The sequence below is a fragment of the Trachypithecus francoisi genome, unplaced genomic scaffold, assembly GCF_009764315.1.
Source record: "Trachypithecus francoisi isolate TF-2019V2 unplaced genomic scaffold, Tfra_2.0 Lachesis_group9, whole genome shotgun sequence".
Classification (NCBI taxonomy): Eukaryota; Metazoa; Chordata; class Mammalia; order Primates; family Cercopithecidae; genus Trachypithecus; species Trachypithecus francoisi.
The window spans coordinates 50,416,354-50,444,067 of record NW_022681474.1 but is presented as its reverse complement, the minus strand read 5'-3'; the positions used below and the strand labels follow the sequence as shown (position 1 = coordinate 50,444,067).

The 27,714-nt window shown below is 50.1% G+C and overlaps 1 protein-coding gene across 2 annotated transcripts in view; it reads left to right on the top strand.

The window, feature by feature from the left end:
• GRID1 (glutamate ionotropic receptor delta type subunit 1) overlaps positions 1-27,714 on the top strand; it is a 791,790-nt gene that overhangs the window by 223,114 nt on the left and 540,962 nt on the right. For both annotated transcript variants that reach the window (XM_033208974.1, XM_033208975.1), the window contains exon 4: positions 6,828-7,033. In XM_033208974.1, coding sequence (XP_033064865.1) covers positions 6,828-7,033 — 206 coding nt within the window. The remainder of the gene's footprint in view (positions 1-6,827; positions 7,034-27,714) is intronic.

The following is a 27,714-nucleotide window of genomic DNA, read 5'->3' as shown; positions in this document are numbered from 1 at the left end:
GTCACTCCGGGCTTCAGGCAGGTTCCCGCTGCGGTTCAACTTGATTCCGTAAACTTTTACTGTTTCTGACTCTATACTAGGCACCAAGCCTTGGGGTTTGATAAAGAACACAAATGAGAAAGGCCTAGCTCCTGTTACCCATATATTATGATTTAATGTTATTAATATTATTTAATATTATTAAATTTGAAGGAGGCATGAATTTCAACTTGAGGACTTGAGATGGCCTCAGAGGGGAAGTTTGAATTGGGTCTTGGTAGAGGAGTAGGGCTCTGTAAATTTCAAATTGGGAGCATCCCAGTGGAGGGTGTGTGTATGGAGGATGTCCAGGAGTGGGCAAAGAGCTTCTTTTTTTGGAGCCCAAGGTATATGGTTTGAGGAGGTCATGGTGGAGGCAGGTGATGAATGTTAAAACAAATAGAAAATGCTGTTAGGCACAGTGAAACCCTTACTAAAAATACAAAAATTAGGCGGGTGTGATGGCAGGCGTCTGTAATCCCAGTTACTCTGGAGGCTGAGGCAGGAGAATTGCTTGAACCTGGGAGGTGGAGGTGGCAGTGGGCTAAGATCGCGCCACTGCATTCCAGCCTGGGCAACAAGAGAGAGACTCCGTCTCAAAAAAACGGTATTAGGACCACAGTCTCTTAGGTACTCAAAATGTCTGGAGTCTATTTTGTGCACAATAATGAAGTCTCTAGAAGACTTTTTGTTTGTAACTTGATTGACTGATAATTTTGAGGATATTAATTTCTTGGCAACTCTTACATAAATTGTGTTATTTGTTGAAGGTTTAGAGGAGGGCTGTATTGTGAGCAGATATAATCTCAAGAGAGAAAATTCTTGCGGAATGTGTTAGAGGGCAGATGCTAGGATCAGGGGACCCTGCAGGACACTGTTGCATGAATCCTAGGGAGGAGGTGATAGTGCTGAACCTGAGAAGGGAGAGTGGAACTCGGAAAATGTTTAGGAGGAGAAGTTAAAAGCCTTCCGCCAGTCCAGGATGTGTGCCTTATTAGTACATGTGTGGTGATGCTCTTCTCAGACACGTGAGAACAGATATTGCAGGTAGTACCGGGGGGAAGTCGAGGACTAGTGGGAGTGTGACTGGGAGTGTGTGAGGGAGGAGAAGGGGAAGCGAGTGGGAGCAGAGGGGCATATCATTGAGCTTGCAAGTCCAGGGGGAGAGTGCATTAGGCAGGGCTGCAGGCTGGATGCTGGAGAACTGTGGAAGACAAAGACCGAGGAGGGCCCCTGTTTGTTGATGACTTTGGCAGGAGCTTTAGAGCAGAGTCATGGAGCCTGATGCAGGGGGAGAGGGCGAGTGGCCGGGATGTGCTGGGCAAGCAGGGCCAGGTGTCAGAAAGCTGGTGTGGAGGCAGGGAGGGACCTGTGTCCTCTCCTCCCCATGGGTGGTCCCTGGTGCCCACTGACCCTCAGCTTCCTTTCCTGGCAGTTCCACAGTCCAGCCTTGTCATGGGGCGAGCAAGGATCTTCTTCATTTGATGTCAAAGATGCTTCATTCTGGAACTTTCTATGTACTGTTTCACTCTCCTGGAATGTTCTTCCCAAGGGTTTTCCAGAGCTGCTTCTCCTCACCGAGGCAGGGTCTTTCCTGTCCCACCCTGAAGTCCCCTCCAGGCCAGCATTTCTTTGGCTCTTCTCATTGTTGGCTCTTATTTCTTTGGCTCTTCTCATTGTTGGAAATTATCTCGTTGTCTTTCCTGCTGTTGATTTGTTCTGGTTTGTTCTCGGCCTCTGAAATGTTAAGTTCTGTGATACAAGAACCCCAGGGGCTCATTCAGTTTTGTTTTCCCATACCCAGGGGAGAGACAGATACAGAGTGCTCAGTGAGTACTCGGGGAAGAAGGAACGGGTGGGTGCTGACAGGACTCTGGCAGGCTTGGGTATTGGGAAGGCCTGGTGACGGGGCCCCTGAGAGCCCACAGAGGGTGCAGCGAGGCTGGCAGGCAGAGAGGCGATGTCAAGGTCTAACCCGGGCACCGTCACCTTGCATTCCTCGCAGGAGTGGACTGGCCCATGCTCCCCAAGCTTCCTCCTTTCTCTAAGGCACAGGACTCCTCTCTAGGGAGCTCCTCCCTATCCCTGCAGTGTCCAGTGGCCTTTTCCAGAGTCCATGCCTCTCCTGGCTGCCTGGAGACCCAGTGGCCATTGCCTTTCTCATGCCTGTTCTGGATCAGGTTAATGTGAGGCCTGACAAGACCTCAGTCAGCAACCTTCCCCAGGGGCGGGTGGAGGTGCGTGTGGTTGGTGGAAGCTGCATTGGTGATGGTGGGTAGGGCTGGCCAGTGTGTATAGTGAGCTTGCTGGGGAGGCCCTGGGACAAAGTCCAGAGCCCTGTGGGAGCCAAGGGATTCCAGGGGAGGGGCACTCACTCTGTGGCCCAGTGGGGGAAACCCCAGATCTGTTCATTGTCTACCCTCTTGGGGAATTCTCTGTGAGCAGCAGCAGCAGTCAGGTTTTTTTGGGGGTGGGGGATGGGGTAGGGTGGAATTACAAATTCGGTTTCTTGAAGGGAGAAAAGGACTGTGGGAGAAGTGGGCTTCCGTGGCCCCATTCCTGGAGAGTAGCAGGAGGGCTGCAGCATGGGCTTGGGCTCCCCACTGTTACTCTGCCTCCAGCCCCACCCCAAGTGCAGCTGGACAGAAGCTTCAGGGAAAGGAGGCTGAGAGTTGACCTTGTCAGCCAACTGGTAGCAGGTGGTGGTAGCCAGGGGCTGTGGTCCCTCAGGAACACGAACACTGGCTTCAGCTGGCATCACTGATTTCAGGAGTGAGGAGCCACCGCTGGCAGGGAGCTTAAACTCTCTCTGATGGATTGTAAACCCTCAGCTCCATTAGGGGCTGCTGGAACAGAAGCCAGAAATGCAGCAGTGGGAGGTGAAGAGGAGCTCTGAGGGCTTGTGTCCTCCCATATTGCATGTTCTCATGTACTCAGGATGCCAAGACAGTTGCTACCTGCCCATGGCATCTCCTATTCCCTGAAGAAATGAAATAGTCCTATGGGTTGAGATGGTTTTAGGTAGAGGGAGCTCAGAGAAGGGACTGAAGGAGACTTTAACCCCAGCCTGAGAGGACTGGCCATGCTGGCATGAGGCATAAGGTCCCTGGGGCCACATGGGTGTCCCTACCAGACTCATGGACTTATGCAAGCCCTCATGGTACATAGATGTGGAGAAAGGTATGCTCTGTAGACATGGCCAGTCTCTGCCCTTTTAAAGACTTGCAGTGGCCTTAGAAGATGCTGGAAGGAGCAGAAGCTTATAAATGACAGGTCTCAGGATCCCACCTTCATGCCCATCATGCAGCTGTGCTTGGATCTGGGTCACAACCAAGGCCATGGGCCATGAGGACCACTGGTGTTCTAAGGAAGGGACAGGGCTGCAGAAGCTCCCTGTGGACATGTGGCCTCATCCTGGGGGTGACTAGCACTCAGCCCTGTGTGGACAGTTCCACAGGTAAGCTGTGGCAGGGCAATTTTTAAAGGCAAAGGTGTTGCTCTTTCACTTAACGTTTTCATAAGCTATACCAGATACAGTGCATCCAATGACCTTGATCTATCAGTTTGTTATTGCTGGGAAACAAACGATCCCAAAACTTAGTGGCTTAGAACAGCAGTCATTTATTATTTTTTATGAGTCTATAGGTCAACTGGGCAGTTCTGCTCTGGGCTTGCTCGTGCATCTGAGTTCGGCTGGCTTGCAGCTGGGGATGGCTCCCTGGGTGCCTGCCTCACTCTCCTCTGTGTGTCTCCAGCAGCTGGCCTGTGGATATTCTCATGGTGGTGGCATGGTCCAGGAGTGGAAATGGAAATGCACAAATGCTTTTTTCAAACCTCTGTGTGCATCAAGTTTACTACTGTCCCATAATCAAAGCGGGTCACTTGGCCGAGGCCGGAGCTGGAGCTGGAGGAGTCCTCACAGTGAGAGAACAAAAAGCCTGGGATTAGGAGCCTTTGCCAGGGGCCTGAAGGCAGCCAGTCTCCCATATTTAGGAATATCGTTTACACCACACTGGTTAAAGGTGGTTTCTCCAGGCAGTACCAGGCAATAGGACTTTCTGTGATGATCAATCTCATATGATCTATATCTGTGCTGTCCAACATGGTAGCCACCAGCCAGATGTGGCTGTTGAGTACTTGAAATGTGGCTAGTGCACCTGAGGAGCTGAGCATGTAATTGTGTTTCTCTTCAATTAATTGAAGTTTTAATGGCCATATATGGCTAAAAGTTGTGTTATGTACAGCCCAGATCCAGGGGGAAACCCTCATTGGCACCCATGGAAGGCTGTTATGTGCCCAGCACAGCTGCCCACTGCTGGTTTTGGTGTGGGTGGCCGCTGGGTGCTGAAATGTCCTGCAGCTTATGATGGACAGATTTGCATTGTGCTGTGCTCCAGAGAGGGCAGGACTGGGGCTGACACCAGCGCTTGTGTTTCTGGTTGGAGCTCCTGAGCCATCTCTGCACGCTTGCCCTGCTACTCCCTCTAATTGGTTAAGAAAAGGTCTTTATCTTCTTCACCTTTTCTTTCAAGAAGCTTGGGAGCTACAGATCTGCACAGCCCTGAACAGGCTGATGGAGACTGAATTGCCTCTCTGGGAACCCAAAGGGTGTTGACAGCCTGGGGCTTGTGTGTTGGGGGCCTGGAGCGCCGGTGCAGGTGTAAGGCACCGTATTGTCCTCAGTTGGCTACCTTTCCTCACTTTGGGGGAGCCCTGTGCTGGCCACTTCATCCCGGCCCTGGGGCTGGCTCTCCTTCCTGTCTGACACAGTGGGAAGAGCAACACCGAGACCCCTGTGCTTTGTGAAGCCAGTGGGTTAGGTCACATGGCTGTGCTCCAGGGACCAGGCTGCTGATGGACAAGGGGCCAGCTGAGGACATGGTTGGAAGGTCACACATTTACCATCTCTAGAGGGCCCCAGGGTTCTCATTTGTATGCTACTGTGCCCTCCCCATGCACCACCAGGAGGTGGGCTCCCTGTACTCCCAGGTGCAGGCTCCTGAGACACAAGCAGGTGGCCTGCACAGGAAGTGTGGTTCCTCAGAGTCCCAGGAAAATGGTAGTTGGCGATTTTCATCCCCATTTGACAGAGAGCCCTTCAGGCTCAAAGGGGATAGTGATTTGCCTGAGGGCTTCAGGGACTGCACTGAGTCCTAGGTGTCAGGGTTCCTGGCAGGTGCTGAGGCCCTAGTCCAGGGCTTTCCCCCTGCAGTGGGAAGGGGGTCCCTGTGCACAGCTCCTAGCACCCTCATTACGATGGCCATAGTGCTCTGCTCTCCTCCTTCGTGCTGCTTGATTCCCCATGATGGCTCCTGTCACACAGTCCAGCTGGGACTACACTTAGTGGTGAGCCTGTCCTCTTGGCACAACAGGGAGCCTGGGACTTCTGCAGCAGCTTGCATGGCACTTGGCATGAGTGTAGACCAGGAAGTTTGCAAAATGAGTACAGAGAGAGTTTTGGAGAGGGACTGGTCAGGAGCAAAACCTGGTTGAACTAACACTGTTTATTTGGATTTCGATCTTGGTGACTGCATGGGCCAGGCCGTGCCTGTGGGCATCCCAGGGCATGGGGACAGTGAAGCTTGTGGATCTGGGCAGACCTAGAGTGTCCTTTGGAGGGTGCGACTCAGGCATGGGTCTTGCTTATGGGAGGTGAAATGCAAGGATGGGCCAGATGCAAGAAACATCCCAGGCTGTGAAAAAATGGTCTGTGGATTGAGACTCTGGGCTGCACATGACCCACCTTTGGCAAGCAAAGGCATTCACTGGCTCATGAAACTGGAAATTCGGGAGAAACAGGCTTCAGCCTCACATGGACCCAGGGGCTGAAATGACATCGTCAGGACCATGTCTTACTCTCAGACCTGCCTGCCTCTGTTCCTGGGCATGTCTCTTTTTGGGAAAGCCAAATGGCTTCTACAAGGCTGCTGCTAAGAGATGATTTTGGCACTGGTTGAAAAAACTTTAGCACCCTCAGGCCTCACAAGGATAGATTTGTAGCAGTGTGCAGTGCAACTATGTTGGCTTCCAGGTTCCTTCTTGTTGAATCTTCCATCCCTGGGTGGTTTGTGCCTACAGGCCTCTCTCCCAGTGATCACCAGCGTGCCAGGATGGGCTCTCTCTGTACCTCCTTGAACCCCCCCGCTCATCCCTGATCCAGTCAGGATGTGGGCTTCTGACTGGACTTGGAGTGAGAGTCACTCCAGCTGGAAACAGGCAGGAGGAATGTTTCATCCAGGAAAATCAGGTCCCTGAAGCCAGATGGGGTCCCACACCTCAGGGCTGGGGTGCCGTGGTGCAGGCTGTACATTTGCAGGATTGGTGCAGGGACTGAGGGCTTGAACTGCCCATCTGCTGAGGCCAGGCCCACTCCAGTCAGTGGCCTCAACTCGCCATGGTTGGTCAAGGAGCCTCATGTGGGGAGCAGAGGGAGTTGGAGGGGACTGGGGATGTCAGGCCCAGGGACCTCCAGCAAATGTGGCCTGAAGGCCAGAATTGCTGTGATTGGGCCCATATAGGGAGAGAAAGAGAGCTTGTCATGAATCAAGGGCACGTTCTGGCCATAGGACCTGTTGGATGGCATCCAACCTGTTGGGGGAGACAGTCAGCCAAGGCTGAACACTGGTGAGCGTGACTGAGTCTACGCTGGTATCCTCTAACCTCTGTTTAGGGCAATCCCTGAGGCAGACTTGGACCCTTGTTTTTCGCGGTGGCCTGCAGGGGTGGAACGTGTTGGAGTTAGACACCCTCCCTGGTGCATTCCCACTTAAAGGTGATTTTTCTCCTCCTCCTCTTCTCCCACTGCTCAGATATCCGTGGGCTTCAAAGCTTTCTGGACCAGGCCTCGCGGCTGGGCCTTGACGTCTCTTTACAAAAGGTGGACAAGAACATTAGCCACGTATTCACCAGCCTCTTCACCACGATGAAGACAGAGGAGCTGAATCGCTACCGGGACACGCTTCGTCGCGCCATCCTGCTGCTCAGCCCGCAGGGAGCCCACTCCTTCATCAACGAGGTAGGTCGTGGGGGCCTGAGGCCTCAGGGGCCTGGTGCCCAGGGCTCTGCAGAAGATGGCTCAGGTGGGCTGTAGGGCACAGTCGTCTTATGCACGGCCTAAACGGACATGGAGATACTTGGGTGCTCGGCCTACAGCACACAGCCTGTGAGGGGGGATTCTCTGAGCACTACTTGGCTCCTGATTGTTCCCGAACAGGTGACTCAAGGCCTGCCCAGCCTCTGAGAAGCTGTGGGGAGGCTGATGGGAAGCCTGTTTGCAAGTCACTGCCAGAGATTTCTGAGGCAAGACTCAGGCCGTTTTTTTTTTTTTTTTCTTTTTAATTTTCCTCTCTTTGTTGACAGGTGTAAGCCTCTAGGGATAAAATAAATTTCCAGCTTTCTGCAGAGGTGGGTAGGTCTGCCTTGGGATTTCTTAGCACCTGGAAGAGGTGTCTTTGCCTATCGTTGAAGGATACATTAGACGTTCTTATGTTTTTGGCACTTGGGCTGATAATCAGTGTGTATTTCTTTTATAAACATCTCTGTTCGAGATTGGAGCCTTCAAATGAAGACAGGGCCCATCAGTTTAAGAATCCATTAGTTAGTAAAGAATCCATTCATTTGTAAAGAATCCATTAATTTGAGAACGAACTAGAAATAACCTATGAGTTGGCTGATTGGTGCCGGCCCAGGTAGTCTAATGGCAGAGAGGTGATGGGCTGGAGTTGGCAGGTCTCCCTCTGGCCTGGGTTGGTTTTGGGGGTAAGCTGGAGATGTGGTGTGCCTGGGAGCAGAGGCGGATTGAACAGGTCACGGGGTGGCCAAGAGCTCCCTGCAGATTCTCCAGACAACCCCAGTCACCTTGCTGGTCCTCTCTGATTGAAAGTAAACTGAAGTGAAGCATGGCATTATGCTAATTCCATTTGATGTTCTTTGCTTGCTTATTCTGCTTTTCCCTCTAATTAATTATTACTCAGAATGCTACCTCATGCATCAGGAGCCAGCCCAAAGCCCACTGCTGAGGAACTTAAAATTTGAAATGCTTAATATGGTACAATTGGCCGGCAGCCCTGATGCTCTCTGCTAAGCAGGCCCCGAATCACGCCGGTGGTCCGTCAGGCTGTGATGTCCTGTCGGCTCCCGGCATTTTCACCAGAACATGTTGCCCTGTATGAAGTGATTCAGTCCAGTAATGGGCAGCCTGGGATTAGCAGCACTAACATGTCCATTCTTTCTCAGAATATACCCAGCTGTGCGTTTGCAAAAGTCTGCTCAGGGGATGGCTCTTCTGGCAGAATTTCCCCAGCTGGAGTCTGCACTGGTGATGGTGTCCGCTAACCTCATTGCCATTCCCCTCGCTTCTTGCTTCTCGTCAGTTCCTTGCCCCTTCCCCTTGCTTCCTTTCCTCCTTGCTCTGCTGTGAAGCTTGGGGGTGGAAAGACTATTGGCTTTGGAGCTGAATGGATTTGGGGGCAAGTCCCAGCTCCCTGAATTATTATTTGTGTGACCTTGGGCCATTTGCATCACCGTCTTAGCCTCTGTTTCTTCATCTGTTAAAAGGGATGAAGGAGACAGCTATGATAAAGCATTTAGCGTATAGCTTTTTAAGAAGCATCTGTTTTCTTTTCACTGCACATATTCATGCATTTTCCTTCTAGAGGATTTTAGCCCTTTCCTGTTTCTAGCCCTGTGAGGATTTAACACATAACTAAGACTGGCCTAAGGGTGTTATTTCCAAGTGGTTAATTATGCAAGCGCCTGCAGTGGTGGATTCGCTGGGCTTGCTTTGTCCTGCTCGCATTGCTGGGTGTGATGGGACTGGGGATGCCTCTGGGGTGGCCACTCTTTTTTTTGTCAGGCCATTATTTTATTTTTAAATTTCAACTTTTATTTTAGATACAGGGGGTACATGTGCAGATTTGTTACATGGGAATCGTGTGTGATGCTGAGGTTTGGAGTACGGATCCTGTCACCCAGGTGGTGAGAATAGTATCCAGTAGGTCGTTTCTAAACCCCCCACTCTCTAGTATGCTACAGTTTCTTTTGCTCCACTCTTAACTTCATTCAAATCCTTGGGAGTGTTGGCAGGAGATTGGGGGGAAGGATGGCATTCGGACTTTGGGCCAACAGCTCCCACCATAGTCTTCAGTCTCCACTGATGATAAGAGTCTTGATCCCTGTTCCCATGTGCCTGCTATTGGGAGGGAAGAAGCTGAGGTTTCTCAAGTGCCCGCGATGGCTCTGGCCCTTTGTGCGTTCTCTAATCCTCACACTTTGCAGACGGAGGAAACGGAAAAGCTAAACATGTTAAATGACTTGCTTAAGGTCACACAAGTAGCCACTTAGGCATTGAACAGGATTCAAGTCCAGATTTTACTCCCTCCAGAGCCCCTCTCTTCCATCTGTGATGATTCCAGGAACACAGCGTACAGCACTGCATTTGCTGGAGTGGGGAAATAGGGCATGCTGGCTTCATGGGGAAAGATATGGTTCCAGTGTCTCTGCCCAGGGTTTGGTAGAGGTTCTCAGGGTACTTATACGCAAAGCATTTTAACGTATCTCCTAAGTGTGGTGAGGAAGAAATGTGGATTCTGGAGTAAACATGAGCTGTCTGACTGGCTAGCCCAGCAGGTCCCCTAGGAACACCTGGGAGTGCTGTCCCTGCATGAAGCCTTCCTCACCACCTGGAGGCATTGCATGGGCTTCTTGAGCAGACGACCCAACCTCCTCTTTGTTGTGACAAGGACAAATGATGCTTACAAAGATGACACACTGCCAGAACATGTCCTGAATTCTATGAAGCCCAAAGCACAGTTAAGGAAGAGTAAATGTCCCCTCAGTGCCCCCCCCCACATCGACTGCATGTCAATGTTATGCCGCATCTGGGATGGTACGGATGAGCTACAGTTGGCGTGGGCTCTGTGGCTCTCCTAGTTGTAAGTTCTCCTCTTCCCTACTCAAAAAGCCTAGCCACATGGGAGAGGGAGGGAGTGAGGAAGACAGAGCTGCTGGAATCTTTTACATTTTGCAAAATGGCATTCATTCACTGCAGGTGGCTCTTGGCCTGGGGGCACATGGCACCACCAGCCTCTCTGTGATTCCACTTCATGAGGGGCTGTGCTGGCGGGGCCTACAGGTTCTGTGAGCCTGGCTTTGGCAGTGAGTGGGTGAGTAGAGGAATTGTGGCAGGCCAAGGTGCTGGGGCCTGTCTGGGGACACTGTGGGCTTGTGTGTCAGGCCCCACCTAGAGACCCCTCACATCCCTCGCTCAGTCTTTATTCCACATTCATCCTCTCAGGCCTCCTCATCACCATCTTAGTAGCCACCACAACACTGCATTGTCTTAAAGACATGTGGAGAGGCTCCCCTTGGGGAGGATGGGCCTGAGGGTGATAGAACTCAGGTCTCTGGGTCCCAGGCCTGGGGCCACCATGGGGCTGCTCTGGGGGCTGCCGAGGGTATAGGCTGTGGAAGGTCCCTTCCTCCAGGGGTTCCTGTTCTGTCCTGGGGTTGACCTTGGGACCCTCCATGTGAGTGTGGGTGGCTCTTTCCAGTCACACCCTAATTGGGGAGTGGATTGGACTCATTGGATCCTCAGCTGGACCTTGGTTCTCTGGGCCACAGGTTGCTCAGTGGGACTTCAGTGCACAGTGACAACTACCTGTGATGTTCTCCTCATGCAAGCCTGTCAGCTTCCTCACCAGCTGGAGATCACGGCCCATGGAATGGCTGATGTGACCAAGGCAGCAGCTGCTGAGAGGGGTCTTGCTCTGGGAATCTTGCCGGTGGCTGCTGGAGCTTTCTGTCTTCTGCTCATGGCTCTTCCTGTCACTTCTCTAGCATTTACTGAGCCCCAGCCTGTGCCAAGTTCTGTGAGGGCATGTAGGCTGTTGCCCCTGCTCTCACAGGGCTCCCAGCTTGGTGGGGAGGACTGAGGTGTGAACAGACCCCTTTACCTGTAATGGCAGAGGTGTGGCCAGGTCTTGTAAGAGCACGGAAGACAGAGAGATGTCCTCTGGCCAGGGACAGATGGGGTCATCAGAGGGTCAACAGAAGCTTCCTGGACTAGGTGATTCTGGGTCTGGGTCTGTAGGAATGAACTTGCACTAACTCTGTGGACAAGGAAGGGCTGGAGAGAGGGGTCAGGAGATGCCTAGTGTATTCAGGAACTTGTATGTCATGCAGTTGCAGTCATGGGTGTGCAGGGGAGGGAGTGGCTGGAGTTGAGGCTGGGATGTCAGCAGGGAGGGCTACCTAGCCTGGGGCAGGAAATCCAGACTTCAGGACTGGTGTGTTCCAGGGGTTCTTTCCAGGGTGTTAGAAGTTAACACCCTACAGTTTACATGTCTTATTGTTCTTGTTCTTGTCTAGGTCAGGCTTGATGGGGAGAACTCCAGTCCACAGTCATTTGGCCCTGGGCTTCATCTCAGCTTCCTGGAGGGATTCTGTTCATCTATTCATCTGTCATCCATCTCTCTCCGTTCATCCATTCATCTGTCCATCTACTCATCCATCCATCCAATCATCTACTTACCCAGCAAGTACCAATTGGGAGTCTCTTATGGATGAGGAACCCTATCAAATGCTGGGGGGCATGGAACTCAGGGGCAGTGCCTCCTCCTCTCCAAGATTGGTTATGATATGGAAAGTCATGGCCACATACCATGCCACTGCTGGGCATTATGATATGCCACATACCATGTCACTGCTGGGCATTCCAGTGGATGGCAGAGCAGCTGTGCCCCAGGGCTGTGATCACTGAGGCCTCTCTCAGTGTCTGTGGGCATTTTGAGGACTCCAGGGCTTTGTCCTTTCACCTCTTATTTATTGGTTCTATGCCACTGTCTCTACTGTACATAGGCCTCCCTCTTTCCTTTTGTTTCCTCTGTGTTTCCTCTTCTCCCTTCTAGTCTTTTGTTTCACTGGAAAGAGTGGAAAAATTAAATGATTTTAGACCATTTGTGATCTTTATGGGGAATAGTTGCTACTCCTTCCTTCTACTTCCCAAGGAGACGGGGCAGCCTGCCCAACCCTGATGCCCAGGCACTGTCCGTTTCTGTATGTCCTGCAGATGTTGGACAATCTGTCCCTCTAACTAGAACATGCTGCCTGTAGACCAGGGACTGTGTGATGTTCACCATTTTATTTCCTGAGAGCAGTATGGGACCTTGTCTACAGTAGTGTTGAGGGAATAAATGAATGGGCATTTTATGTTTCTTACTTCCAATAGAAATGGGGTAAGCTGTTTTTGTCTGTGTGTATACTTTGGTTGCCTGTTTGGCTGGTCAACAGCTCCTAGGCCAGCACATCAGCAAGGGCTTTGGTCTGAAAACTTTGGCTAGTGGGAAGGCTTACCTTTGACTAAGAGTGTTGCCTTAGGCCTGGGTGGGTCAGCAAATGAGGCCAGGGCTGCTCCTGCAGGTGAGACATTCCTGGGCCCAGCTGTGGCACATGGCAGTGGAGCATGGGGTGCAGAGAGATGAGCATGTGTGGGGGCGGTGGGGGTGGTAAGCAGCAGTGGAGGAAGGTGTGGGAGACCAGGCATTTGTGCACACACACACACACACACACACACACGCACACATGGACACAGCCTGATGCAATGATACAACCAGCAGCCACATACACTGGTACAACCAGACCTTCAGACTGGCACAGCCCAACAGGAACTGACACATGCACATTACCCGTGCAGATCCACACATCAACATGCACACACATCCACCAGGAGGAGAGCATTGCTGGTGGCAGAGCAGTCTGGGAGAGGTATTCTGTCTTTGAAAAAGAAATGGCAGCTACCCAGTGTCAGTTGCAGCAGATGGCATTGACCTCTGCGGTTAGATACCAGTGATCTCTTTCTGTAGAGAGAAAAAGAGGAGAAAGAACAGCAGAGAGAGAATAGCTGGTTGGTCGGACGGCTTTCCATTGCTCTGGTGCAAAATGTTACTTTTCATCCAGGCTGGATGGAGTTAGGTGAAGGAAAAAGTTGGAAGGGGCCACTCCCAACACCTCTCCCAGATTGGCTTCCCAGGCATGGTGTGTGCCTGGAGGTCAATTTAATCCTTCATAGAAACCCAGCCTGGGTTTAGTCCTGTCTTCAAATCAATTGCTTCTCAGAGTTTGCTGCAGTGACTGAAGCTCTCGCAATTTGAGTATAAAGACTGTGCTTTTTAATACATTTACAGCAAAGGTAAATTAAGTAATCTCAATGTTCTGTTGTCCCACATGATATATGCAAACATTTCTCACTCTAACACGGTAAATCTTTAGCAGACGACTTTATCACTCAGAGCTAGGATAATTCTGTGCCATTTAAGTATCATTTACCAGAATATTTTAAATTACTAATTAATTATAGGAGATTAATTTTTGAATATGGCCCTGCATTTGCATTTAATTATATCCCACTGTTTACGGATTCTAAAGCTTTAAGCACTTTAGTAAAAGGGCTTCCAGTCTGAGAAATTTCTATTTTCTCTTAGAAATTCTTAGAAATAAGATCACAAGAAAGAAATGTTTCTAGATTTTGTTCTGATAGCTTGGAACTCAGCGGCTGCAAGAGGGAGCCAGAAGGTGGGGCCTGGCTGAGTTCAGGAAGAGAAGAGAGAGCTGTCCTGTTAGGGTCTGTGTTTAAGGATCTACATGGCTCTGTCCCTTTCCTCCTCTGTCCCCACCCTCCTGCTCATCTTTCCAGAGTCTCTGAGTGCTGGGGAAGCTGCTGTGAGCTCTGTCCAGGTACCAACCAGCACTGGTCTTGCAGGCCTCTGGCATCCCAGCCCACTGTCCCCTTTCTATGACAGCACCATCACATCCCTCAGAGCCTGCTGCCTCCTGAACACACCTCCATTGCCACCTCATCCCAGAGCTAGCCCTGCACCCAGTGCTTGTGCTGTGACCATCTATTGCATCTCCCTCTTTGTGTGACCTGGGAATGCTAAGGGCAGGAACTGGGGCCTGTTAATCTTTTTTTATCACCTTTTCAGGGGCCATGTGTTATGGTTGGTAAACAGATGGAGGGTGGGACCCCAGGAGCACCGACTTCTGCCCCCACACAAACATTGTCTGGAACTTCGATTGCCCACTGGGCAAATGAAACACATTCTTAACACTCCAGCCAAGCAAGGGCGCCTGAGTAAAACATTGTAAGAATTTAATGTTTGATTTTTGATATTTCAAAGGAGCGTCTAAACAATCATCAGGGAAAAAGGCCTAAGTGCTGCTGGACTTTCTGGTGTTTATTTTCTGGTTGGGTGTTGTTTCTATTTTGAGTTCCATCTCAAATCATGCCATCCCATTCTTGGTGCTCAGGGGTGCTGAAAGCCTTACAGAGATTGTCTGGGAGGCCTGTCTGGGGTCAAAGAAGGCTGTGAACCTGAAGCATGGGCCTGAAGACACCTGGTGGCCTTTCCTTCCTTTGTGGGTCATTAAATAGCAGAGCAGAGTGTCAGCTCCTCCCTGCAGAGTCTCTGTGGCTTATTAGCAGGTAGCCCCTTGAGGCAGCAGACATGAGAAATAGGCATTTACAAAGGGAAACAGCCTGCAGCAGCCAAAATGGCTCAATTACCCTTTCTGCTCGGATCCCCAAGGGTTTTCAGCCTGGGGGGGCCTCGCCCTGAGCCTGAGGTGAGTCAGCCTGTTTGTTGACTGAAGAGCTGATTGGGGAGCTCAGCAGCGAAGCTGTAAGAAGACATGGTGGGAGGCCGGGGGGAGGGGGTGGGTCATGAGAGGCAGAAATGAGAGAGATTATCTAAATTGGTATGAATTTATCTCAGAGAAGCTATCTGTGCCATGTAGTCCACATCTGGTGCCATCCTCTGCACATGGCATCCCCAAACAGAGCCCTCTCCTGGTGCTGGTGAGATGAGAGACTTCCCTGACCCCACTCGCAGGACGTGGGATAGGGATGTGGCTCCTTTGTTCTGCTGCGTGCTCCTTACAGGAGGGGTCCTGCAGAAGGGTAGGTATAGGAGCTGGGGTGAGGGCTTTTGGACTCTGGCCCCATGGTAGCATCTAGGGGTGGGTGCCTGTGACTCCCAAAGCCCCAGTGGGTGTGTTACAGTGCTCTTTTAGCTCTGCCATCGGCAGATGGCTTAAGTGTTAACCAGCTCAGTGCCCTCTTGGTACTCAGGTCCTTGTCTGGCATCCAGGAAGAATCGGGCCACATGGACAAGTTGAAGGATGGTAAATGCAGGGGATTTTATTGTCAGAAGGAAGTGGCTCTCAGCAGGGTGGATGGGGAGCTGGAAAGGGGTTGGAGTGGGAAGATGATATTCCCCTGGAGTTCCACCATCCTGCAGCTGATCTTCTCTCTGACTGTCTCCAGCCAAACTCCTCTTGATGTTCAGATGCTCCTTTTCTTCTCTCCTTCTCTGCTGTATCACTCTTCTGTTCCTCTGCCCTTCTGCTTATGGAGCCTGGGGTTTGGGGTTTATATGGGTACAGGATAGGGGGGCATGGCAGGCCAAAAGGCAACATTTGTGTGTGAAAACAGGAATGACTGTTCCCATTTCGGGCTGTGAGTTTCCAGGCTTGTGGGTGGGGCCTTTGCTGGGGAACTTCCCTCTTCTACCCAGTATTTCTCGGCCTCCTGTCTGTGTCACTGGTAGGAACCTGGCCTTGGTCACCTGCCATCTGTGCTTGAGCTGCCAGTCCCCTTGGAGAGAAGAAGGGCTCTGCATTAGCTAGCTGGTGCAGTGTAACAAACCATCCTAAAACTCAGTGTCATGTGACAGTAAGCATGTGTTATTACTCGTGAACTTCCTGGTCAGTAGACCTGGGTTAGACTCACTGGATCTCAGCTGGGCTGGCTCATGCATCTGGGCTGGCTGGTGAGGATGGCACTGGCTAGCTGTAAGCTGGGGTGATGAGCCTTGCCCCTTGACAGGCACACTAGCCCAGGCTTATTCATGTGGCAGCAGCGGAGTTCCAGGAAAGCAAGTATGAGTGCTCAGGGCTGCTTGAAGCCTGAGCTCAGACCTGGTGTGTTGTGACTTCTGCTGCAATCTCTTGGCCAGAGCAAGCCATGAACTCAGCCCAACAGGCAGGGGAAAGAGACTCCTCCTCTGGATGGCAGACTGCTCTTGAAGGGGGAAGTGCAAAGTCACATTGCCAAGACAGTGGCTGCATTAAGGGATGGAGAGTTGGGACCATTTTTTTGTCCATCTAGCATGGTCCTAGTGTGCAGATGAGCTTCCTGGGTGGAAGCAGATGGCAGCAGGTCTGCGGGTGACCTGGGGTCATGTACCTCTTGACTCTCACTTTGCTTCAACATTGCTCAACTTTGGGGTGAACATGGCAAAGAGGGGGATGCGGGGCAGAGGGAGGGATAAAGGCAGCCTATATTTATCAAGTTCACCATATTTAGACCTTGAAACTCATGAAATCTTCTCAACAATGCTGAAGAGAAGGGCTCGAATGGAGCTTTGAGCCTGCAGGGATTTTGGGGTTTGCTCATGGTCCGGAAGATGAAAAATGACAGAGCTGGGCTATGAATGCTGAATACCCTGACTCAAAACCCAGCCTTTTTCCACCACTGTGTGCTGTTGGGAGAGGAGGCTTGTTGCCATTGACAGATCAAGGGTGAGCCCACTTTTCTCCTGGAGTATAACACAGAGCAGACTAGGTGAACATTGCCACAGAGTAGCAGGTAGCATGGGGAGGGGGACTGGACACTTCTGAATGCTCGTATGGAGATGGGGACAACCCCCAGTCCTCTCTCTGCCAGCACATCTGCAGAGAGCCCGAGGGGATGGATGGGCTGCCTCTGCCTCTCCATGGACAACTAGAAGAGCAGTTTCCACAACCTCCCAGGCACCTGAGAGTCTGGGGACATTTTATATAGGCTTTCTGTCTACAGGGCAGGGAAGGGCAGAGTTCAGGCAGACCCAGCCCGTTTCCTGCCCCACTTTCTCACCATGTGGCTTTCTGAGCTCTGGTTCCTCATCTGCTCAATGGAGTTAATACTTGATTCACAATGTTCTTCTAAGTACAGGTTATTTTGGGGTGTAGGTTTTCCTTTTTCCTTTCTCACAGTGCTTGATGTGGGTATGGGTACCCAGAACATGCCCAGTGACTGATGTGTGAGTGGGGAGATTGACGAGTCTCAGAAAATGTAAAGATATGGGTATGAAGGGCATTGAGAAAAGTGAAAAGATCTTCTGTGACCCTGGGCAAGGTCAACATTCTGAAATTTGGGATGTGCTAGTGCTTGACATCAGGGATTGGGCTGGTAACCGGCTGCTAGGTCGGTGGACCTAGGAGAGAAGTGGCAAGGTCAGTGGGCTGTTACCAGGCATATGTACCCTTCACCTCCAAGTTGCCTGCTGTGCAGGGCATGGTGTGGCCTCTCCGTCTCCCCATTGCATTACTTATATCTGCACTATCACCAAAGTATGCTGTGAGCGATGTCGGGGAAAGCAATGTACAGGGTTGTGGTCCACAGTTGGAGTCACAGAGCCTGGGGGAAGGGAGCTGCTGTAGGAGACAAGTGTGAAGGTGCGAGAGAAAAGAACTGGAGGGAGGTAGATCATCGCAGGAAGAGCACACATGAATTCCCCCAACCCCATCCAAGAAGCCCTGGGTACATGGGCACAGGGAGGGAAGGTGGACTTGAACAGGGAGATGCAGGACTTGAACCACTTCGATTTAAATAAGAAAAGGCAGGGCAGACCACCTGAGTGTCCCCCTCCTCACACACCCATTCCACCCACTCTCCTCTTCACAGAGGAAACCTGAGGCTTTCAGATGCTCAGCTGGGGCCATGATGATGCTTTTTTTTTTTTTTTTTTCCCCAGGGCTGGGGCTGCTGGTGGCACAGAGGAAGGGGCATTGTCCTTGGAGCAAATGGACACAGAATCAGAGCCCAACTCTGCTATCAGTGCCATCTTTTTGAGGCTGTTTACTGGTCATAAGCTGGAGTATTAACACCTTCCCAGAGGGTTGCCATGGGAATTAAATGAGGGAACACGCTTGAGAGGGCCTGGTGCAGGGGTGGTGCTCTGCAAATTGTAATTTCATTATTGTGCCTGTGGATGGTGTTTGGCTGAGATTGTAGAACCAATCTGGGACTGTTGGGGTCAAGCATGGAGGTGCCGGTGGCTCAGAGATGGGGAGCTGTGGCCAGCCTGGCAGAAGGATAGCTCCCACTCACTCTGTGTCAGGAAGCATAGCTCCCAGAGCCAAGTGAGGAAAGCCAGATGTGGGGTGCACCTTGGGTGGTAAGAGGAGGGGCTAGGAAAAAGTGACAAAGTGCTCACAATCTCCAGCCAGCCCAGCTGGGTTTGAGAACCGGCTTGCAGTCCAGCACTCAGCTGGAGAGGATGTTAGAGTCCAAGGGAGAGGGGGAGAAGAGGAGGGCTAAGTGCTGCCTGGGCTCCAGATGCTGGCTGGGCACTTTCGGATCTTGTTCAGGAGCAGGGTGGGAATTCACAGGGCACCTCCCATCTGGGCTGTTATTGGAGCACATGAGTAGGAGCAGCTACTAGTGACTTTTCAGGAGTGCTGGTTACTGGGCTGATAGAAAGAGGGACAGCCGCTGATGCTTTCTGCCTGCAGAGTTACTCTTCAGATGAGAAGGCATCTCTCAGCAGCCTGTCAGTGGCCAGTCCACCACTAAGACATAATGGGCTCTATCCCCGGACCTCTTACACTGGGTGCTTTGGGGGAGAAAGACATGGTCTCTGCCCATGAAGCACTGCCAGACTACACTAGAGAGAGAAAACAGTGAATACTCAGTTGGAGACTGCCCTGCACCTAGCGAAGCAGGGTGGGAAGGGGCTGCATAGCTGCCGCTCTCTCGCCCTGTGATGATCAAGTGGAACCATCCCATCCGGGCCACCACGTGAACCACTCTTGGATAATTCTGTAACTTGGAGCTTTTGAGGACAATCAAAGGGTCAGAGAAGAATGGCTAAAGCCACCCTTTGACATGATAGCAGGCCATAAATCCAAATGCCTATGGCATCCAGGCAGGGATATTAAGGCAGACAGCAGGTAGACTATAAGAACTGAGAGTATTGCAGCTGCAGGCACCTGGGGAACATCCTTCTCCGAAGAGGACTGTTAGGCTCTGCCATGATTCCCCTGAGAAGGCCTGGTGTGGTCACTATTTCTTGTGTCTCAAGAGGAGCCAGAAATTTGGACTTCCTGTGAAATCTCTTAGTTTTTAAATGTTTGTAGCTAATTACAAAAATGCTGAACTCTCTGTTGGCCAACTCTGCCTGTGGCAGGGCTGATAAGGCTTGTAGACTGCCAAGTGGCAATGTCTGATTTATTGCATATATACTGTCAACTTAAGCTCATTAACTATGAGAATAGTGTGAAACAAGCCCTGTTCTCCTTTCCCAGTCCTTTCTTGCTGAGGATCGGCAGTCATTCTTAGCACAGTGGTCCTAGGAGTTCCTATTTCTTTCCTTTTCTTTTCTTTCTTTTTTTTTTTGAGATGGAGTCTCGCTCTGTTGCCCAGGCTGGAGTGCAGTAGCGTGATCTTGGCTCACTGCAACCTCCGCCCCTCCAGGTTTAAGCAATTCTCTGCCTCAGCCTCTGGAGTAGCTGGGATTACAGGTGCGTGCCAGCACACCCAGCTAATTTTTTGTATTTTTAGTACAGATGGGGTTTCACTATCTTGGCCAGGCTGGTCTTGAACGGCCAACTTTGTGATCCACCCACCTCGGCCTCTCAAAGTGCTGGGATTACAGGCATGAGTCACCGTGCCCGGCTGAGTTCCTGTTTCTTTCCTTGGCTCCTCAAGGTACCACCCCTGTTTTCTGTGATTCCAGCACCCTTCTTACTTTTGTTAGTGGGTGCTGACCTGCCTTAGGGGTCTCCTTTGTGCAGTTGACCCTTGAACAATGCAGAGATTAGCGGAACCAACCCCCTATGCAGTCAAAAATCTGTGTATAACTTTTGACTCCCCCAAAACTTAACTCCTAAGCTTACTGTTGGCCAGAAGCCTTACCAATAACATAAACATTTGATCAACACATATTTTGTATGTTATAGGTATTGTGTACTATATTCTATGGTAAAGTAGAGAAAATGGAATTAAGAAAATCATAGGAAGAGAAAATATATTTACTACTTATTAAGTGGAAGCGGCTCATCATAGAGTTCTTTGTCCTCATTATCTTCATGGTGAGTAGGCTGAGGAAGAGGAGGAAGGGTTGGTCTTGCTGTCTCATGGGTGGCAGAGGCGGGAGAGGTGGAGGAGGGATAAGCGGAGGAAGGAGAGGCAGTCACATTCGGTGAAACATCGATTGAAAAAAATCCACAGGTAAGTGAAGCCTCACAGTTCAAATCTGTGTTGTTCAAGAATCAACTGTAGTTGCCAGAAGCTCTTGTTCTTTTTATCCACCATTGCTCAAATTCTACCCTAAATGTGAACTGAGCTCTTTAACCATTACTGGCACTTTTGGTCTTTCCTGTGTGAAGGTCGGCTCTTTAGATGGGTGGTGATCATTGGCATTGGTTTGCTCTGCCTAGCAGTACTCCACAAGGCTGCTGCTGCTTGTTAACTATCTTGGGACTGGCAACTTTCAGTTCGTGGGTCTTATAGCTTTTTCCTTTCTGCATTTGGGACACACTGACTCTGCTGGTTCCCTCTCTGTACTGGGGTGGGGAGGGTTTCGGCCTGCCTGACCATTAGCGTGAGAAGTAGCTTCCTACTTAGGGCCTGAGTGGCAAAGTCTTGCCCATTGACAGTCACGTGGAAACCATGGTGCTTTTATGTTCTACTGTCAGATTTTCTTCCTCCAGTCCCTGTTGTGGGTGCAGCATGTCCAGGGAGCCTGTCCAGGGAGCCTGTCCAGGCCAGTGCTGAGGCATTACTGCATTGGACTGTGGCCTTAGTTTTCATGTTTTTCTAAAACCGTGTCTCACTTGCAGGGAGGGACCAACCTCACCTTACGATTGCTCCCTGAAGTGCATTGAATGGGCCATGCAAAGTAGATGCTCAGCAAGTCACTGACTGCATCAGCCAGGCCAGTAGGGAACTGCCCACTTCCTCATATCACACCTAGGAGCTCTCCAGAGCCTGGGACTAAGGTTCGTACAAGCTTTTGCCCTGGCTATGTCCTGTTCCCTGTATGACTATAGGGCACTGCCTTGCCTTTCTAGGTCTCATTTGCCTGTCTTGAAATGGATTCAATATTAATTGGGCAGCAAATATGGACCAGGCTCTGTTCTAGACCCTGAGAATATAAAGGGACTGAGACAAACAAGGTCCTTGTCTTCAAGAGCTGACATCTTAGTGGAGGTGGTGGTCAGACACTAAACAAATAAATGAGTAAACCAAAAGTCATGCAGGTAGTGATAACCCCCATGAAGAAAAATACAGTAAGGTAAGAAGAGAGTGGTTTCGTGGGGGCACCACTGTAGAGCCATGGTCAGGGACAATGATGCCAAGAAGGAGGCATTTATTGGGTGACCGGAAGGGTGTCATGGAGCCCCCCAAACAAGATCTGCTGCACAGGGATTGTGGCAGCTGGAGTGGCATGTGGTCCTGAGGCTGGAATGAGCTCAGCACATTGGAACATCAGTGAGGAGGAGGATGTACCTGGTGCCAGGTGAGCCAGGGGGAGAGTGGTGGCAGGTGACATTAGGAGGTGTCCAAGATCAAAGCACTGGGGGCTCTCAGGCCTTTGTCAGATTTTGGGTTTGGTTTCAATTGAACAGGAAGTCACTGGAGGTTTGTGAGCAGGTGAGCAGCATGATCTGGAAAGGGACCAGGGTTAAGATGTTGTCTCTGCCACTTTCTGATTCCATGGGAAGCAGCTCAGGAACACAGAAATCCTAAGGAAATGGTAATCTATAGTTGTCAGCTAACAGGGAGCCTGGGAGCTGAGAATGGCTACCCTGGGGAGGTGCTCCCTCTATCTTCCTACTTGCCTGGGCCACGAGGCCTGGATGGTCAGCCCCCTGCCTGGCAGCCTCATTCTGGGCTCCCTTCACTCAGGCCACCTGCATGGGCCCTTGGTGTGGGAAGCCAGGCTGGCTCCTGCTTTGTGCCTCATGGAGCGAATTCACAGGGGTGAGCTCAGCCTCTTGGCAGCCACCATGGCGGCTTCCTGTGAGGAGCAAGCAATCAGCCTAAAGAGCTTTGCACATTATTAATGTGTGTGCAAATGGGCCTGCCTTGCTGTTCCAAGGACTCTCCTTGTGAAAGGGCTGAGAGAGGACGTGCCCTTTCCAGTGCATCTTTCCTTTTTCCTTCAGCAGGGAATTTGGGGAAGCAGCAAAAGCAACAGCAATAACAAACCCCAACCACACAAACCTGTTCATCACCTAATGAGAATCAGGCAGGGCTGCTACCAAGCCCAGTGCAGGGCCTCCCCTCCCCAGGACTGTGATTTGTTTGCCCTTGTGCCAATAGGTAAACAAAGCAGGGATGCCAGTGTGTGGACACGTGCGGGTGTGGGTGTGGGTGCAGAGTTTGCATTTGTTCCACCTTTGTCTGCCTGTTTCCACACTGGCCTTTGAAACTGTGTGATGCTCCTACCTCCACCATAAAGGACTCACTGACATTGTGGGGGATAGTGATGTGGGCCATCCCACATCCCATCCCATTCTTTGTTGCTCCCAGCTGCTTCCCCTCCACTCTCAGCATCACTGGTAGGTTCCAGGCTATGGCCCTCTGTCCTCTGTTCCCTAGGTTTGGAGTGTAGCTTTGCCCTTAGGATAAGGTGGTTTTCAGTAGGTCCCCCTTCCCCTCCTGTGACCCAGTAGACTCCAATCCTCATCCCCACCATTCATTCCAGATCCCCCAGGGCACTGGCAGTGTTGGGGCGGAGAAGTAGTCAGGCCTGGCATTGCACGGGACCAAAATCATGATATGACTTGATTCAAAAATCAAGCAGTTGCCTGGTTCATCCTCAAAGCTGGGTACCTTTCAGAGCCTTTGCAGTGATGCTTGGGTCCCTTGGTTCTGCTGCCATGGCTCTGAAGTCCTGTGTCCCTGGACTCTGGACTTGATCACTGCTCAGGCCCGCACGGCAGGGCACTAAGTGCTGCAGAAAGTGGGGCCCAACAGTTCCAACTGGGTTCTCCCCTTGTCTCCACCCCTCCCTCATGTGTGCTCACACCCCAGGGGTGGCCCTGAGGGTCAGTCTCATCAGAGGCAGTAGCTGTGGTACAGACATACTGGACCACAGAGGCCAATTAAAAGGTGAGGAAAAAATAAATGTATCTGTGAAATGGGGAACACTATTTGCACATTTATTTCAGTGACCAATTTAAAAAATCATGACTGTTTCTTTCTATGAGGGGCAGTGTCCTTTCAAATCTGGCTAGTTTTAGCTTCCAAAGGAAGATAGGTAAAGGGAAGTTGTATAAGCTATCCAGGCACCCAGTGGAGCTCCAGTGCCAGGGAGAGGCTGAGCAGGAATTCCAGCTCCAGGGCTGCTCATTCCTCTTCCAGTTGTTGGATATTTCTTCCTATGCAGAAGGGGCCATGCCCAGGATGGCCATCAGCCCCTGGAAATGCAAAGCAAGCACATCCTGGCTCATTAATTGCTCTAAGTGAATGTGCAGGGAATGATCCTGCTTCTCTGACAGGGTCAGACAGAGGGACCTTGTCCCTGGCTCAGCATGCGGTACCTGTCCTCAGGGTAGGGAGGGGGGAACAGTTGGGGACAGCAGAAAGAGCAGGGTTTTGGGGGTTACTCAGCTTTGCTTACTTTCTGAACCTGTGTTCACTGGTAAAATGAAGAATCTAGTCCCTGCTCACCTCCAGGGCTGTGGTAAAGTTTAAAGGAGGTAATGTGTGAGGAAGTGCCTGGCTTGGAGTAGGTTAGTAAATTACTGCATTTGTCTCCCTTCTATGGCACAGGTTGCTCTTAGGTCTGTCACTCTGTCCAGAGCCAGGCTGTTGTCACTGCTCCCATTTTTCAGATGCAGTGACTGAGGACCTGCAGGGTTGTATTTGGAGCCCTGGGGTATCCAGTGGAATGTTTCTAAAGCAATCAAGGTAAGGAGCAGGTTTGAGGGGAGAGATGTCAGAGCAGGTAAGAGCATGTCTAGCTTTTGGAGTTGTCTGTTTGGTGTTAGAATCCAAGCACTGCCCTTATGGCTGCTGGCTGTGGGCAAGTTATAAAACTTCTCCAAACCTTTGTTTTGTTATCTGTGAAGTAGGGATAGTGGCAGGACTACATCATAAGATGTGATGAGAGTTTAACAAGACAGTCATTTGAAGTGTTTAGGATAGTTCCTGGTACATAGTAAGTACTCAGTAAACGTCCCTGGTATTACTGTGGTCATGGTGATAATGACGATTTTGATGGTGAAGATGCTGTTGATGGTGATAATGATAGTGAGATGATGGTAATGGTGGTGATGTTGATGGTGATAATGATGGTGAGATGATGGTGGTGATGATGATGGTGATAATGATGGTGAGATGATGGTAATGGTGATGATGGTGGTGATGGTGATGATGGTGATAATGATCGTAAGATGATGGTGATGGTGGTGATGATAATGGTGATGGTGGTGGTGATGATGGTCATGATGGTGATGGTGGTGATGATGATGATTGTGGTGATGATTATGATGATGGTGATGATGATGGTGATGGTGATAATGATGGTGAGATAATGGTGATAGTGATGATGGTGATGATGGTGGTAGTGATGATGATGATGATGATGGTGGTGATGATGGTGATGGTGGTGGTGGTGATAATGGTGATAATGATGGTGTTGATGATGATGGTGTTGATGATGGCGATGGAGATAAATGATGGTGAGATGGTAGCATTGGTGGTGATGGTGGTGGTAGTGGGTGATGATGGTGATGGTGGTGATGATAATTATGATTATGGTGCTGTTGATGATTGATGATGACAATGACAACAATGGTGATGACAATGACATTGATGGTGATGATAGGATTGATAATTATTATGGTGATTGAAGATAGCGATTGTGAAGACAATAATGATGATAGTGATGATGATGATGATGATGATGACGACGCAGCTTGTGCTTTCCATCAGAACCACTCTGCCTTTGGCATCACTTTGGCTTTCTCAGAAACACAAGTAACCAGGAGGTCTCAGCTCAATCATAGAATGCCCGAAGTGTATTTTTACTTTATTTGTGGGCTGGTGGGTCAGAGTGAGGTAGGGGTGAGAATTCCTTTCTGTGTGAGGTTGACAGGAGTCAGGGGATGCCAGATTCTGTGGTTGTGGGGCCTGAATGAATGTTTCAGGAAGACGTTTGAGCCAGAAGCACCAGCACATTGGAGAAGGGACAGAATAGCTTTCTCTGTCTGACAGTGGGACCAAGGCTGTGTGGGAAGCTCAAGTTTGCTGCTGGAAGAAGGATCTGAGAGAGGTGTTTGCTTATTGCAGTGGCTCTGATGTTGGACCTTTGCTCTGGTTATCTGTTGCTGTGTAATAAACCACCTCAAAGTTCAGTGGCTTAAAACAACAATCGTTTTATTATTATTCATATTTTCTTTGGGTTAAAACTTTGGTAAGCTGGGTGGTTTGGGCTCAGAATCTGTGATGTGGTTCAATCAGGACTTGGAAGAGTGAGGGGCTGGAGAAGCTGGAGACTGGCTGGGCAATCTTCCTCTTCATTTGGTCTCTCTGAATATATTAGTTTGGGCTTTGTCAAAGCATGGTGACTTAATGCTGTTAGGATTTCTTATATTCTATGCTGAAGCTCAGGGACTCAGTATGCAGGGCTCCAGCAAGCCAGGAGGAAGCTTGGGCCTGTTCATTCCAGACTTCTGGCAGGATCCATGGTTGGGAAGAGGACTTAACATGGAAGCACTGTGTCCTGTATGTGGCTTTTGCATTATGAACATTCATGATCCTGCCATTTGAGAGTAGCCTGAAGGTGACTGACCAGAGTTGAAGTTTTTGTTAAGATGCAGAATGAAATTACAACTTTAGGGACAGAGCCAAAGCAGGGCTTGAGAGGTGGCTGGAGGAGAAGATGTGGTAGACAGGTGGAGACCCAGGAAGAGCCTTCCTAGTCTACAGCAGCTCATCTTCCCCTCCCTGACTTACAACGTTGTCTGCACCTTGTCATAACTCCTGAGTCTCCCTTGCTCCTTGTGGTTGCTCTTATTTCACGTTATGGAGGGAAATGGAGGCCATAAGGGGATGTGCAACTTGAGGATCTCCCAAGAGACTTGAACAGATTCCTCCAGAAACTCAAAGGGCCAGGCATGGTGGTCTGCACTAGGGCATGTGAGAGACAGGTTGTGGCAGGGCCAGGTATGTCAGGAGCCCAGCCTCAAGCCAGGGAGGAGGCATTCTACTTGGAGGACGGAGGCAGCCGGCAAACCAGATGTTCCACTTGGCATCACTCCCCCCATGACAAAGGCACTTCTCATCAAAAACTGGAATTTCTAATTCTTGCAATCACAGTCGGAAAATAGTTACATAGAAGGTGATATTTAATATTTATGTCCAAACTGGCAATACCTTGACATTAGTTATCCTGTTATAATTAAATCTAGTATTCCATTACATTGCCATATAATGGATGTGGTTATATAGGACTCTAGTGAGGATAATGGAGTTCTGAAGAGCAGAATTTGTAATTTAAAACCCAGGAACAAAAGCCCTGGATTGTTGGCCATGATTTTTCATGCCACCCTTTTTTTCCAAAGTCATTTACTCATCATTAAATAAACATTTGTTGAAGGTTGACAATGGAGAGACATAGGTGAGAGCACTTGTCTGTCCTTAGGGAAAGTAAGCAATCAACGACAATACAGAATAGATGTAAGTACAGGGATTGCCAGGGCGTCCTCCGAAGCCAATACATTTGTCCTGGGGCAAAATAAGGCTTTCTGGAGGAAGCACTGTCTGAGCTGAGTCTTAAAGGACAGGCAAGGGCCAACCAGGGAAAACAGTGGGGCAGCAAGGGTGGGAGCATAGATGGTCAGAGCATGGGCACTAGAGGAAGTTTCTGGAGGAAAGAGCAATTGGTGTTTTAATATAGCAACATCAAAAGAGGCATGTGGAGGAACAGGAGGCCAGGCTGGGAAGGATCCTATATGCCACGCTAGAGGCTATAATCAGTCCTTAAAACAGTGGGAGCCGGCCAGGCACAGTGGCTCACGCCTGTAATCCCAGCACTTTGGGAGGCCGAGGCAGGTGGATCATGAGCTCAGGAGATCGAGACCGTCCTGGCTAACACAGTGAACCCTGTCTCTTCGAAAATATACAAAAATAAATAAATAAATAAATAAAATAAAATAAAAATTAGCCAAGTGTGGTGGTGGGTGCCTGTAGTCCCAACTATGTGGGAGGCTGAGACAGGAGAATGGAGCAAACCTGCACTGCACTCCAGCCTGGGCGACAGAGCGAGACTCCGTCTCAAAAAAAACAAAAAAAAACAAAAAAAACAGTGGGAGCCATTGCAGCATAGATGTGCCTCCTCACATCTGTGTTCCTGAAAGCTCTGAGTGGCCTCAGGAAACAGGATGCCCTGGATGGGATGCCTGTGGCAAGGAGGAAGGGCAGTGCTAATATTTGGGTGAGCGTCAACATAACATCGAGCTAAGGAAGTGATAATTGGGGAGGAGGAAATACTTTAGAGGAGTATTTTAGAAGTGTATTCTATATAATTTAGGGTGAAATTCCAATTTTTTGAATAAACTTTACATTTTAGGATCATTACAAAGATACTATAGAGAGTTCTCATATACCCCACACCGAGTTTTCCCCATTTTTAGCTTCTTACATCA